General features: G+C 37.2%; 1 protein-coding gene across 1 annotated transcript in view; it reads right to left on the bottom strand.

Annotated features, from left to right (window-relative positions):
• The window catches only part of COPB1 (COPI coat complex subunit beta 1), a 51,836-nt gene that overhangs the window by 27,579 nt on the left and 11,502 nt on the right, over positions 1 to 12,755 (bottom strand). Inside the window, exons 7-12 of the mRNA XM_066365502.1 lie at positions 10,611 to 10,748; positions 7,147 to 7,266; positions 5,147 to 5,254; positions 4,917 to 5,063; positions 3,509 to 3,654; positions 1,024 to 1,120 (exon numbers count right to left, since the gene is read on the bottom strand). Coding sequence (XP_066221599.1) covers positions 1,024 to 1,120; positions 3,509 to 3,654; positions 4,917 to 5,063; positions 5,147 to 5,254; positions 7,147 to 7,266; positions 10,611 to 10,748 — 756 coding nt within the window. The remainder of the gene's footprint in view (positions 1 to 1,023; positions 1,121 to 3,508; positions 3,655 to 4,916; positions 5,064 to 5,146; positions 5,255 to 7,146; positions 7,267 to 10,610; positions 10,749 to 12,755) is intronic.

Raw genomic sequence — 12,755 nt, 5'->3', positions numbered from 1 at the left:
GTACAAAATAACTTCATTAACTACTTAAAAAATAAAAAGGCTACTATGCACGTATTCCTCAATACCAGTCTACTCTCTAATTTGAGAACTCTAAGCATGTCAAATCATTATCTAACAATTCCTTTATTTTATAAATAAAAAGACCCAATGCCCAGTCAGGTTAAGGAACTTATATCCAAGGTCCCAGAGCTAATTATTGGCAGAAGCAAGACTGGAACTCAGGTATCCTAAAAAGCACTGTTCTTTCTATTCTCTCATACAGTAGTTTGAATAGGGAAATATTGCCAGTTGTCATACATAAATACTGCAAAGTCAGTCTTGTTCTTTTTTTTTTTTTTTACAGAGACAGAGAGAAAGAGTCAGAGAGAGGGATAGATAGGGACAGACAGGCAGGAATGGAGAGAGATGAGAAGCATCAATCATCAATTTTTCGTTGCGACACCTTAGTTGTTCATTGATTGCTTTCTCATATGTGCCTTGACCGCGGGCCTTCAGCAGACCGAGTAACCCTTGCTCGAGCCAGCGACCTTGGGTCCAAGCTGGTGAGCTTTGCTCAAACCAGATGAGCCCACGCTCAAGCTGGCGACGTTGGGGTCTCGAACCTGGGTTCTCCGCATCCCAGTCCAACACTCTATCCACTGAGCCACCGCATGGTCAGCCAATCTTGTTCTTATAATATTTGCATTCTTCTTTTAGAACACATAGAATAAAGAAAAGTTTTGCAAGTCTTTTTTAAAACACAGAACATCCTGGTCAAATAAAATCTTGCCTAGAAGGATAAATAATAAATACAAAATAATAAGCGCAGAGGAGGGAAACCCCCAAATTTCCCACAGCTCTTAAGGCTTAAATATCTGGGTAATTAAAATACATTTCTCAGTGTTCTTTAGCTCAGATAAAACCATGAAAACAAATCACCACATAAAAGTCAGATGTAAAAAAAAAAAAGGCAAAATCAAAAGTCAGATGTACTAAAGTAAAAATCACCATATAAAGTAGCATTTACTACTCAAGTCAACATACCTCCCCCAGGGACCTTCGGACCTCAGTCATCACACTCTGAATATCTTCCTTTGTACTACAGTATTCTCCCAGGATCCATAATGCTCCTCGATAAATCCTAAGAAAAGAATACATGTACAAGTACTGAAACACTGATTTGTCAACAAATCTTGTAGCAATTTTTTTTGGCAAATTTAAGCTCAAGTCAAAACAATATTCTACAATTCTAAGGAATTATGCATGACATTTTACGAAATTAACAAGGATACTAAGTTTCTTTAATTCTTCCAGAAATCACAAGCATTAAAAGGAAAATAAATGCTCTTGTCCATCATTATTAGGAAATTTTAAAACTGGTAACCCAATAGTTAAAATACCAAACTGTTTCCCAGAGAGGTGTGATCTTCCATCTAGGACAGAGTTAAGATAAAAGTTTATCTTATCACTTACTAGTACAAATATTTATTATTTCAATGTAAAAAATACCTTCCCCCTCCTTCTTTTTCCAAGTGAGGGAAGGGAAGGTAGAGAGACAGACTCCCACACGCACCCTGACCAGGATCCACCCAGCAACTCCCATCTGGGGCTGATGCTCTGCCCATCTAGGGCCATGCTAACAACTGAGCTAATTTTAGTGTCTGAGAAGGAGGCTCCATGGAGCCATCCTCAGTGCCCAGGGCTGATGCACTAAAACAAATCAAGCCAAGGCTACAAGAGGGGAAAAGAAAGAGAGAAAGAGAGAAAGGGAGAAGGAAGGGAGGAAGGGAGGAAGGGAGGAAGGGAGGAAGGGAGGAAGGAAGGAAGGAAAGAAGGAAGGAAGGAAGAGAGAGAGAGTAAGAGAAGGGAGAAATGGAGGAGTGGAGAAGTGTCTCCTGTGTGCCCTGACTGGGAATCAAACCTGGGACAGCCACATGCCTGGCTGACACTCTACCACTGAGCCAACTGGCCAGGGTCTTTTTTTTCTTTAAGCAAGAGAGAGGGAGAAAGAGAGAAAGACAGGAAACGAGAGAGATGAAAAGCATCAATTTGTAGTTGCAGCACTTCAGTTGTTAATTGACTGCTTCTCATATGTGCCTTGACCAGGAGGGCTCCAGCCAAGCCAGTATAAAGGCAGTGACCCTCTGGGCTCAAGCCAGGGACCATGGAACCATGCTGATTATTCCATGCTCAAGCTGGTGACCCTGTGCTCAACCAGATGAGCCCACACTCAAGCCAGCAATCTTGGGGTTTTAAACCTGAGACTTCAGCATCCCAGGTCAACACTCTTTTGACTGTGCCAGCACAGGTCAGGCTAAAAACTGCTTTTTATTTGTAGTCACTGAAAATAGGCAGGATCCTAACCAGAACAATAAACAAGGAGGAAGGGCAAAATGATCAATAACATTAACAACAAGAAAAAGTAAAGAGAAAGCAACAATTTTTTAGTTAAAAATGTTAAACTAAATAAAGTCTTTCGTCTCTTTTCCCTAAGATTTTCATTGTTCACTTTTCAGAAAATTCTATAAACTGAAGATCTAAGCGATCAGGGTTACCAAAAGTAAAGCTTTGACATGATCTTTTTCTCACAAAGGAAGTAAATCTCAGTTTCATAAATATCAATATATTTTTTACTCAAAAAGACAACTTCTACATAGGCAGATATAATGCAAGTGTATGATAGTCTATCCATCAGATGCTTTAAATGAAACAAAATTTGAATAATAAAGTCCTTTCTTATTAGTAAAGGCTATTCGAAGGAAAATATATGATGTCAAAATTAAGTTGCATTTGTAATCCTTCAATTCAATAAATGATAAATGGGAATATAAATAATGATATCCAAAAAGTGATACCTTCATTTAATTAATTAATTAATGTATTTATTTTTTAGGTGAGAGGAGGGAATGAGGCAGAATCTCATATATACCCCAACCAGGATCCACCTGGCAACCCCATCTGGGGCCAGTGCTCAAATACTAAGCTGTTTTTAGCACCTGAAGCTAATGTGCTCCAATGGAGCTATCCTCAGTGCTTGGGCCACTATGGAATCAACTGAGTCATTGGCTGCTAGAGGGGTAGAAGGTTAGAAGGGGGAGAGTGAGAGAAACGGGATAAGGAGATGGAGAGAAGGGGGAGAGGGAGGAGGAGAGAAACAGATGGTTGCTTCTCCTGTGTGCTCCCACTAAAAATCAAACCCAGGATGTCTATATGCCAGCCTGACACTCTATCCACTGAGCCAGGTCCCAAAAAGTGATAGCTTTAAAAAATATGTTCTTAGCACTTTAGGATTCACAATGTTTTAGAGAAAATCAGGATAAAGAAATCTAGCTAAAACTATAAAAAAATCTTCCCACAGATTACAGATCAACCAAGGGTTGGAATAAAGTAATATTTATAGTAATTCTTATTTTGTCTTGACTGTCTTGAGTCATCCTTCCTCTCTTATATTTTATATCAACTGGCCCTTAAAGACAGATACTGCTAAAATGCTTACTTGATGTTACATTTAAACACATCTTAAACCTACTTGACAGATTTAATAGCATGAAAGACTTCAAGCATCTTCTCAACAATAAGCATTCTTAGGTTATAAAAGCGCTGAATGGCTTCACGAACAAACTCCAAGACATCAGCAGCTGCTGCTTCATTACTGTCACTGAGAAATTCCATTAACTAAAAGAAAAAAAAGAGGATAACAATTTAAACTTAAGGTTTAAGTAAATTAGATTTACAAAGCATATAATTAATAATTTTCATATGCATAACAAAATATAAACAAAGTTACAATTTTAGTTACAATTTTTACTTTTCAGTTTTATGTGCAGTAAAGTTTATTACAAAAATCACTATACAACAGAAACTAGAAATCCACACTCAAAATAAATTGGGTCCTCTAAAGTTGTAACTAAAATAATTTTAGAAAAATAATTCAGAGCTCAATGGCAAAATTTCAAATTATAATAACATACCTCATATATCTGACAGTGACAAAAAACAAGATAGTCTAGATATGTGAATTTTTCCTGTAACTAAATTCTTCAACTTTAAGAGGTAAAACAATTTGCAAGAAATACTAGGCCCTGGCCAGCAGTTCAGTGGATAGAGCGTCAGCCTGGCATACAGACATCCCGGGTTCAATTCCCAGTCCAGGCACACAGGAGAAGCAACCATCTGCTTCTCCCTTCTCCTTCTTTCCCTCTTCCCCTCCCACAGCCAGTGGCTCAACTGGTTTGAGCATGGCCTCCAGCACTGAGGATAACTCCATTGGAGCACAATGGCTTCAGGCACTAAAGATAGCTCAGTATTTGAACATTGGCCCCATATGGGGTTACTGGGTGGATCCTTGTCAGGGAGCATGTGGGAATCTGCCTCACATGCCCCCTCCTCTTTTCTAAAGAAAAGAAATACTTATTTGCCCTACTGAATGATATATATACATATACACAGAATAATTTTAGTTTAGGTAACTATAACAAACATCAATTATAATATGTGAAGGTATTTTTGTCACTAGTTTTTTTTCTTTTTCATTTTTTTTGTATGAAGATGAAGAGAAACAAATCAAAATACTTATTCCTCCGAGTCTGAGAGAGAACATAAAGCCCTGGCCAGGTAGTTCAGCTAGTTAGAGTGTTGTCCTGATAAGCCAAGGTTGCAGGTTTGATCCCCGGCCAGGGCATATATAAGAATTAAACAATGAATGCATCAATAAGTGGAACAACAAATTGATGTTTCTCTCTCTTTCTCTTCTCCTCCCTCCCTTCCTCTCTTTAAAATCAATAAATTTAAAAAAAGAGTGAACACAGAGATTCCTTCTGACCATGAGATTTAATAATTCCAGACAATTGAGATTTCCAGCACTTAACTGTTGAGTAACTAGAATTTTAAAAATTGTTTTAGAGAATTTTGAAACTAAGGTAATCAGAATTACATACCACAGGAATAACATTTGCAGCCATATCTGGAAATCGGACAGAACAGGAATGCAATGTTCGCACAAGGAGTTGTCTATATTTGTCAGTATCTTCATGCTCAGACACATTATTTGTTTTAATCACTTCCTTCTTCAGGACAATAACCAGCTATAGAACAAAGTAAAAGTAAGTGAGAATTACAATACGTTTTCCTTGATAGCTTACAAACTGCTGTCAGAGTTTTGTTTCACCTCTTCGACATTTCTAGAAGAGACAAGATCCAGTGCTAACTGCAGAGTTTTCTTGCGTACTTCTAAGTCTGGTGTGCTCAATACTCTTAGGATGTCCATAACCAGATCCTGAAAAGGAACAAAAAATCGACAATTAACACCAGCATTTCAGGTCACAAGAAGAAAATCTTAACTGACAAATGCAAGTTCTATCCATCATCACCTTAATTTTTTGATCAATAATAAAATCACTAGTGGTGGAAAAACCAAGTTTTTTTGGCCTCCTGATATAATGCAATATGAAGTATACAATATCATACATGATGCATTCAAACTGAAAATATTTACTCTGACTTTATCAAGCTTCAGATCAAACACACAGTTTAGAGGAAACACAGAATTGTGAGGGACAAGTTAAATGACACTACCAGAAAGTAACTGGACACACCCAGAGGAGGGACACCTTACAGTAAAATTGGTCTGGTCTCTTCAAGTCAGATCATGGAAAAAAGAAAATGGTCAAGTAAGAGACTTAAGGGACATAACCATATATGATGTGTGGCCATAAACTGGACAAAACAAAACAAAAAAGGCACATGGGAGAACTCTGGGAAAATCTGAGTTTGGAGTTGGTAGTAGATAATATAAAGAATTTGTTACTGATTTTGTTAAATGTGATGTTATTTTGGCTCAGTAGGAAAATGTAATATTTTAAAGATGCATATGCAAAAAATTTATGGCAGATAAATATTTTAAAACATAGCAAGGTTAACTTACAAATGATTTTTTCTTTAAAATTGTATTTAAAAAAATTTCACTGATAAAACTTTTTAAAAAGTCTAGGAATAAACTATTGTATAGCCTTCACTTATATTCACCAGTTTTTTTCATTTTTTTATTTTTTGCCAACATATGCTTTATCATATTCTCTCTATTCCTAAACATATTAGTACATACCTCCCAAAAATAAGAATTTCTTATATAACCACAATTATCAAATTGAGAGAAATTATCATTGATACTAATAATATTACCTAATATATAGTCTATATTCATATTTCTCCAATTTTTCTAAGAATGTCCTTCATAGAATTTTTTTTTTACTCTGCTCCAGGATCAGCATTAAATTTAAATGTCCTGGGGCTTTATATTTATAATAATCATTAGTTTCACAGATTACATAAGTATGCTGATAATTTTCTAGACTCTAATCATCTTTTATTCTCAATCAGTTGGTACAATGATTTTCCAAGAAATATCAATTGCAATAAAATCAAAACAAATATTCTTCTATCGCTAGGAATACCAAGTACAGCACAGAGAAGATAAAAGATAACACCCTAAAAGGTGACAGTGACTTAAGAGCTATACCTTAGTTGAGCAAAATTTAAACTGCCCAATTTCCAAGCATTTAAGCAGGGGTCCCCAAACTACAGCCCCGCGGGCCACATGCGGCCCCCTGAGGCCATTTATCCAGCCCCCACTGCATTTCCGGAAGGGGCACCTTTTTCTTTGGTGGTCAGTGAGAGGATACTGTGCTCCTGGAGTACTGTATGTGGCGGTGCCGCAAAGCGCAGCATCGCTCACGTACAGTACTACTTCCGGCGACGTGGGACGCAGGCGTCACAGCTCCAGAAGCACACCATATCACTTGTTACGGCTAGCAGTTACAAATATGGAACCGGACATTGACCATCTCATTAGCCAAAAGCAGGCCCGTAGTTCCCATTGAAATACTGGTCAGTTTGTTGATTTAAATTTACTTGTTCTTTATTTTAAATATTGTATTTGTTCCCATTTTGTTTTTTTACTTTAAAATAAGATATGTGCAGTGTGCATAGGGATTTGTTCATAGTTTTTTTTATAGTCCCGCCCTCCAATGGTCTGAAAGAAAGTGAACTGGCCCCCTGTGTAAAAAGTTTGGGAACCCCTGATTTAAGCTAACAAAGAGGGCAAGGCTTGGGAATTATCTCAATTTGAAAAAGATTTTATTTAGGATTTCTCTTTCAAATAACATTTACCTGTAGGACTCGTTCATGAGCAGGATGCTCTTTTAATTCTATCAATCGATCCAGAACTATGAGCTTTACATTGTTGTCACTCTCCTTAATAATTAAATCAATGTAACACTGAGCAGCAGCCTTTGTAAAAAAAAGAAATACATTTAAGAACACAACCTATCTTAAACATAGACAAGTAAGAAAAAAAACCACGAGCTAAAATATATTCACTACTCCTGCACTAAAAGTTTATGCATTTTTTCCAGAGGAATATGACCCTTTAGTCCCTAAATTCTAACAAATCTCATTATTTTTCTAGTTTACAAAAGATTAGAAGCATCAGAAAGTAAAAGGATGTAAAGGGACTGCAACTGGCAGAAATACTTATTAACAGTAAAAAATTAAGGATTGATATTAAGGAATAAGGCAGAAAAAAGCAGATAACAATCCCAAAATGTAAACGACTGAGCATCTTTTACTTTAGGTGCAAAGTCTAACACACTTGCATTATAGTGCAGAAAAATCAAGAATATTAGAGTAATGCCTGACTGGTACTGGTGCAGTGGATAGAGCATCGACCTGGGATGCTGAGGTCCCAGGTTCAAAACCCCGAGGCTGCCATCTTGAGCGTGGGCTCATCCAGCTCAAGCACAGGTTCACCAGTTTTAGTGCAGGGTTGACAGCCTGAGTGTAGGATCATCGACATGATCCCATGATCACTGGCTTGAGCCTAAATGTTACTGACTTGAAGCCCAAGGTCATGGACCAGCTGGAGCCCCCATCAAGGCACATATGAGAAGCAATCAGCAATCAATGAACAACTAAAAAGCCGCAACTACGAGCTGATGCTTCTCATCTCTCTCCCTTCCTGTTTCTCTCTCTTGAGCTTTAAAAAAAAAGAATATTAAGATAACCCTGAGTTACTAAAAGCAGGTAACAGTCCTGGCCAGATATCTCAGCTGGTTAGAGCACTGTTCAGAAATATGAAGGTTGTGGGTTTGATCCCTGGTGAGGGCACCTATAGGGAAAGATTAATGTTTCTGTTTCTCCCTCCTTCTCACTAAAATCAATGAATAAATTTAAAACAAAAAACAAAAAACAACTCACTTAACAAAAAAAGCACAGGACAAAGAAGCAAACCAGAAATAACTCCCAATGACCTGGAACAATTTGATCAACAAAATAAATGACAGTAATATTGGATTATAATCCATACAATAAAATATCCTTACTGACATTAAAGAACAAAAAAAAGGAAGAGGGAGGAAGGGACAGCTCTTCCTTGCAGAAGAGCCCCAATGAGTAATGTAAAAATGAGAGAAATAGAATATCACCATTAAAATACCCAGTAATAACTACTGTAGAAAAGATCCACAGACAGATGCTAAAATTAGCTGGTGCAAGTTTGAGAAGAAAAAGAATATTTGCACAGCTTCAAAATATCTTCTCATATTTACTGATTACAAAAGGAAAAAATCATAATTAAATAGTGGAGAAATCTGGCAGACACCACTTTAACCAATTCATCAAGGTTAAGATCACCAGTAATACCAACATCATGTACTCCTTTATGATACACTGAGAAGGGGGCATCACTTCTGTGATCGTCTTCCCCCCAAATACATAACCTCAACATAATTATGAGAAAACATCAGACAGACCTAAATGGAGGGATATTTTACAAACTGACTCAATACTCTTCACAAGTGTTAAGATCATGAAAAACAAGGAAAGGTTGAGGAACTATCACTAATTGGAAGAGATTAACAATGACAAGTAGTCTAATGTGGGAACCCAGACTGGATCCTGGGAAAGAAAAAGGGCAATAGTGGGGACACTGGTGAAATCTGAATACAGTCTATAGTTTAGTTAACAATATTGTTCCAATTGCAATTTCTTGTTTTGGATAATTATACTATCATTATGAACATTATGGAAAGCTAGATCAGCGGTTCTCAACCTGTGGGTTGCGACCTCGGCGGGGGTCCAACGACTAAAACACAGGGGTCGCCTAAAGCCATCATGTATTTTCCGATGGCTTTAGGCAACCCCTGTGATTTGGTCGTTCCATCCCCGCCAGGGTTGCGACCCACAGGTTGAGAACCGCTGAGCTAGATGAAGGGTAATGGGATCTTTGTCCTATTTTTGCACCTTTTCTGTAAGTTTAAAATTATTTCAATATAAAAAGTTTTTAAAAATTTAAAGTATTGGTGTATTTAGCATTAAATTCTCCTATTTATACAATCTGGCTTTCTAGAACAATTCATTCTCTGAATATAGTAGGGGTTTCTCATAGACAGAGAGAGGGACAGATAGGAATGGACAGACAGGAAGGGAGAGAGATGAGAAGCATCAAATTCTTTGTTGTGGCACCTTAGTTGTTCATTGACTGCTTTCTCATATGTGCATTGACGGGGGTGGGGGGGGGTGGCTACAGCAGAACGAGTGATCCTTTGTTAAGCTAGTGAGCTTTGGGCTCAAGCCAGCGACCATGGGGTTATGTCTATGATCCCACGCTCAAGCCGCTCAAGCAGGTGACCCCATGCTCAAGCTGGTGAGCCTGTGCTCAAGCCCGATGAGACTGCGCTCAAGCAGGCGACCTTGGAATTTCGGACCTGGGTCTTCTGTGTCCCAGTCCAACACTCTATTCACTGTGCCACAGCCTGGTCAGGCAGTCTTAATGAACTAAAGAAGAGAAAGGTAATATTCCATTATTGAAAATACTTACTGGAACCATTTCTGGATCCATCACTTAGAATCCAGAATTCATTCCCTCAGATAAAGGTTCTTACATAAACTATGGGGAGAGATCGTTTTTTGTTTTAAGAAATGTGATTTAAAATTTTTTTTTTTTAATTCATTCATTTGACAGAGGGGGGGAAAAGGGGGAAAGAGAACATCGATTTGTTGTTCCACCACTTATGTATTCATTAGTTGATTCTTGTTTGTGTCCCAACCTACCAGGGATTAAACCCACAACCTTGGTGTGTCAGGACAACCAAGTCACCAAGCCAGGGCTGAGGAGAGATCTTAAAATACCAGAATCATTCTCCTAAAACTAGAAATATTGGTATTCTCTGTCTCTCTTTCTCTCAATGTATATCTGTATGAAAGGAGGAAGGAAGAAAAGAAGGAAAGTCAGACTGTAAGGAATCAAATAAATTCATGGAATTAAAAAAAATTTTATTTAGATAATTAAACTTAACAGGGTGACATTGATGAATAAGAGTATATAGGTTTCAAGTAAACATTTCTATAGTATTTGAACTGTTGATTATGTTGTTTACCCATCACCCACTCAAAAATTTTCCATATATGTCCCTCTTTACACCCTTCCCCTCACCCCGTTTTTATGAAATTTATAGCTGTTATCTCCATGCCATGTAATGCTATGTAACCATGTAGTAAATTGCAATGTCGCTAAATCAAACATGATAAGAAAGAGTATCTATCATCTACCAGGTACCACAAGAAATAAGAAGTACCTTGATTGCAGTAGGTGCACTAGAGAGTGTCACTAAGGTCCCAGCGGCTTCATATTTTACGGCAGGGCTAGATGACTGTAATAAGTTATAGATGCAGCGAATAAATCGAGCCCTTTCTGATGGATTAGCATGACAGACCTGGAGAAGACAACATTTAGATTTCAACTAACTTTATGAACACTTGCTTTTAAATAAATATTTTATTTATTTATTTATTTTTATACCTTTTATGATTTATTATTTCATTTTTTTTATTTTTCAATTTAGTTGACGGTCAATATTATATTACTTTCAGGCGTACAGCACAGGGGTTAAACATTTGCATAATTTACAAAGTGAGTGCCCCGATAAGTTTAGCACCCATCAAATACATTTTTTAAAATAGATGTCAGTTTATGAGATGCTAGTTTTCTTAACTTGAAAGCTAAGAATAGTCTTATAAAAACATCTAAAGATGCCAACCCACAGAGAATGAGACATTGTGACCCAACACTGGTAATTTCAGAAACAGGTTTTACTTCAAAAATCATTGCAGCTACTCATTCATTTATCCATTCAATAATAATTTCTATTTTTACTCCTTCACAAGAGGTTCTCAGATTACTTATAATAAAAGATGCATACTATATACAAGTGAATACCGATATATACAAGTGAAGTAGAAAGAGGAAATGTAAAGGACAAAAGCAAGGACAACAATACCTTAATCAAGTACACTAACATGGGTACTATAATGGGATATTACATTTGGCCCTAAATTTTTATTCTGGGCATCATGTCAAAAAGGGAAACATGATGGATTATATAAATTTTAATAGCTGATAAAAGGAAAGTAGCAGTTCTTAAAGCAAGAAAGATAACCTCTTTTTAGAGTATTGCTAATTATTTGTGACTATATTTGATATTGGGGAGACAACTAAAACTTTCTATCCTGTTCTAAATGCACCTTAATGCATGCCTTTATCTGTGAAAAAAATATCACTTATTTTTTTCTTTTAAGTTAGTATTTATGTTAATTATTCAAAACTGTATCCAGTCAAATCTCTATTACTCCATTATGACTCAAAAACTATTCCCTCCTACTATAACCTTGATCCTACTAGTAGGACAAAGAAGTCAATGGGTAGCAGAGAGCCCCTTTTTGAGAACCTCAGAGGCATCCTTAAACTATACATATCAGTGAAAAGAAAGTATATATTTACAGTTCTGGTTTCATCTTAAATTAGCTAATTTCATATGACTGGTATTGTGTTAAAAGGGGCCTCTTTCCTTCAGAAGCAAAGATGGCTATAATAAGTTAGTAGTGTTTACTATGAGTATTTTTTTATCTACATCATCCTATTTAATAATGGAATGTGGATAAAAGTCATTCCTAACATGTATTATGTTGGCCTCCAATGGTATCAATAGCAAAAATACATATTATTGCATGTTTTACTTAATCAGAGCATTAAGATATAATCACTTCTTTCAAAACACATATAAAATTAAAGTGTTGTCAATAAAGTACTTCATTTTAAAACCAAATTTCTTATCTAGTTTTAGATTTCCATTAGTCAGTGGCCTACAATGTCATAGAAACATATTTAGTCTCTCTTCTCTTTTACAAATGGAGAACATAAAAAGTATTTATGGCTTTTTTTGTTTTTAGATTTTTAAAGTAGTTTGGTATATACTTAAGAAAAGATCTTAAATTTCATTCCAAACCTTATTCATAACCTTTTCAGTGACTGAGTGGCATATAACAATTTCTGAAATGCAGCTGCATTGAGTCAAGCCATGAGTTTGTTTGTTTTTTTTTTTGTATTTTTCTGAAGCTGGAAATGGGGAGAGACAGTCAGACAGACTCCTGCATGCGCCCGACTGGGATCCATCTGGCACGCCCACCAGGGGGCGATGCTCTGCCCCTCCGGGGCATCACTCTGTTGCGACCAGAGCCACTCTAGCGCCCGGGCCATCTTTGCTCCAATGGAGCCTCGGCTGTGGGAGGGGAAGAGAGAGACAGAGAGGAAGGAGAGGGGGAGGGGTGGAGAAGCAGATGTGCGCTTCTCCTGTGTGCCCTGGCCAGGAATCGAATCCAGGACTTCTACACGCCAGGCCGACGCTCTACCACTGAGCCATCCAGCCAGGGCCCAAGCCATGAGT

The sequence above is a fragment of the Saccopteryx leptura genome, chromosome 1 (genome assembly GCF_036850995.1).
Source record: "Saccopteryx leptura isolate mSacLep1 chromosome 1, mSacLep1_pri_phased_curated, whole genome shotgun sequence".
Taxonomy (NCBI): Eukaryota; Metazoa; Chordata; class Mammalia; order Chiroptera; family Emballonuridae; genus Saccopteryx; species Saccopteryx leptura.
Note: the sequence above shows the minus strand (reverse complement) of the source record. Positions and strands in the feature narration are given on the sequence as shown.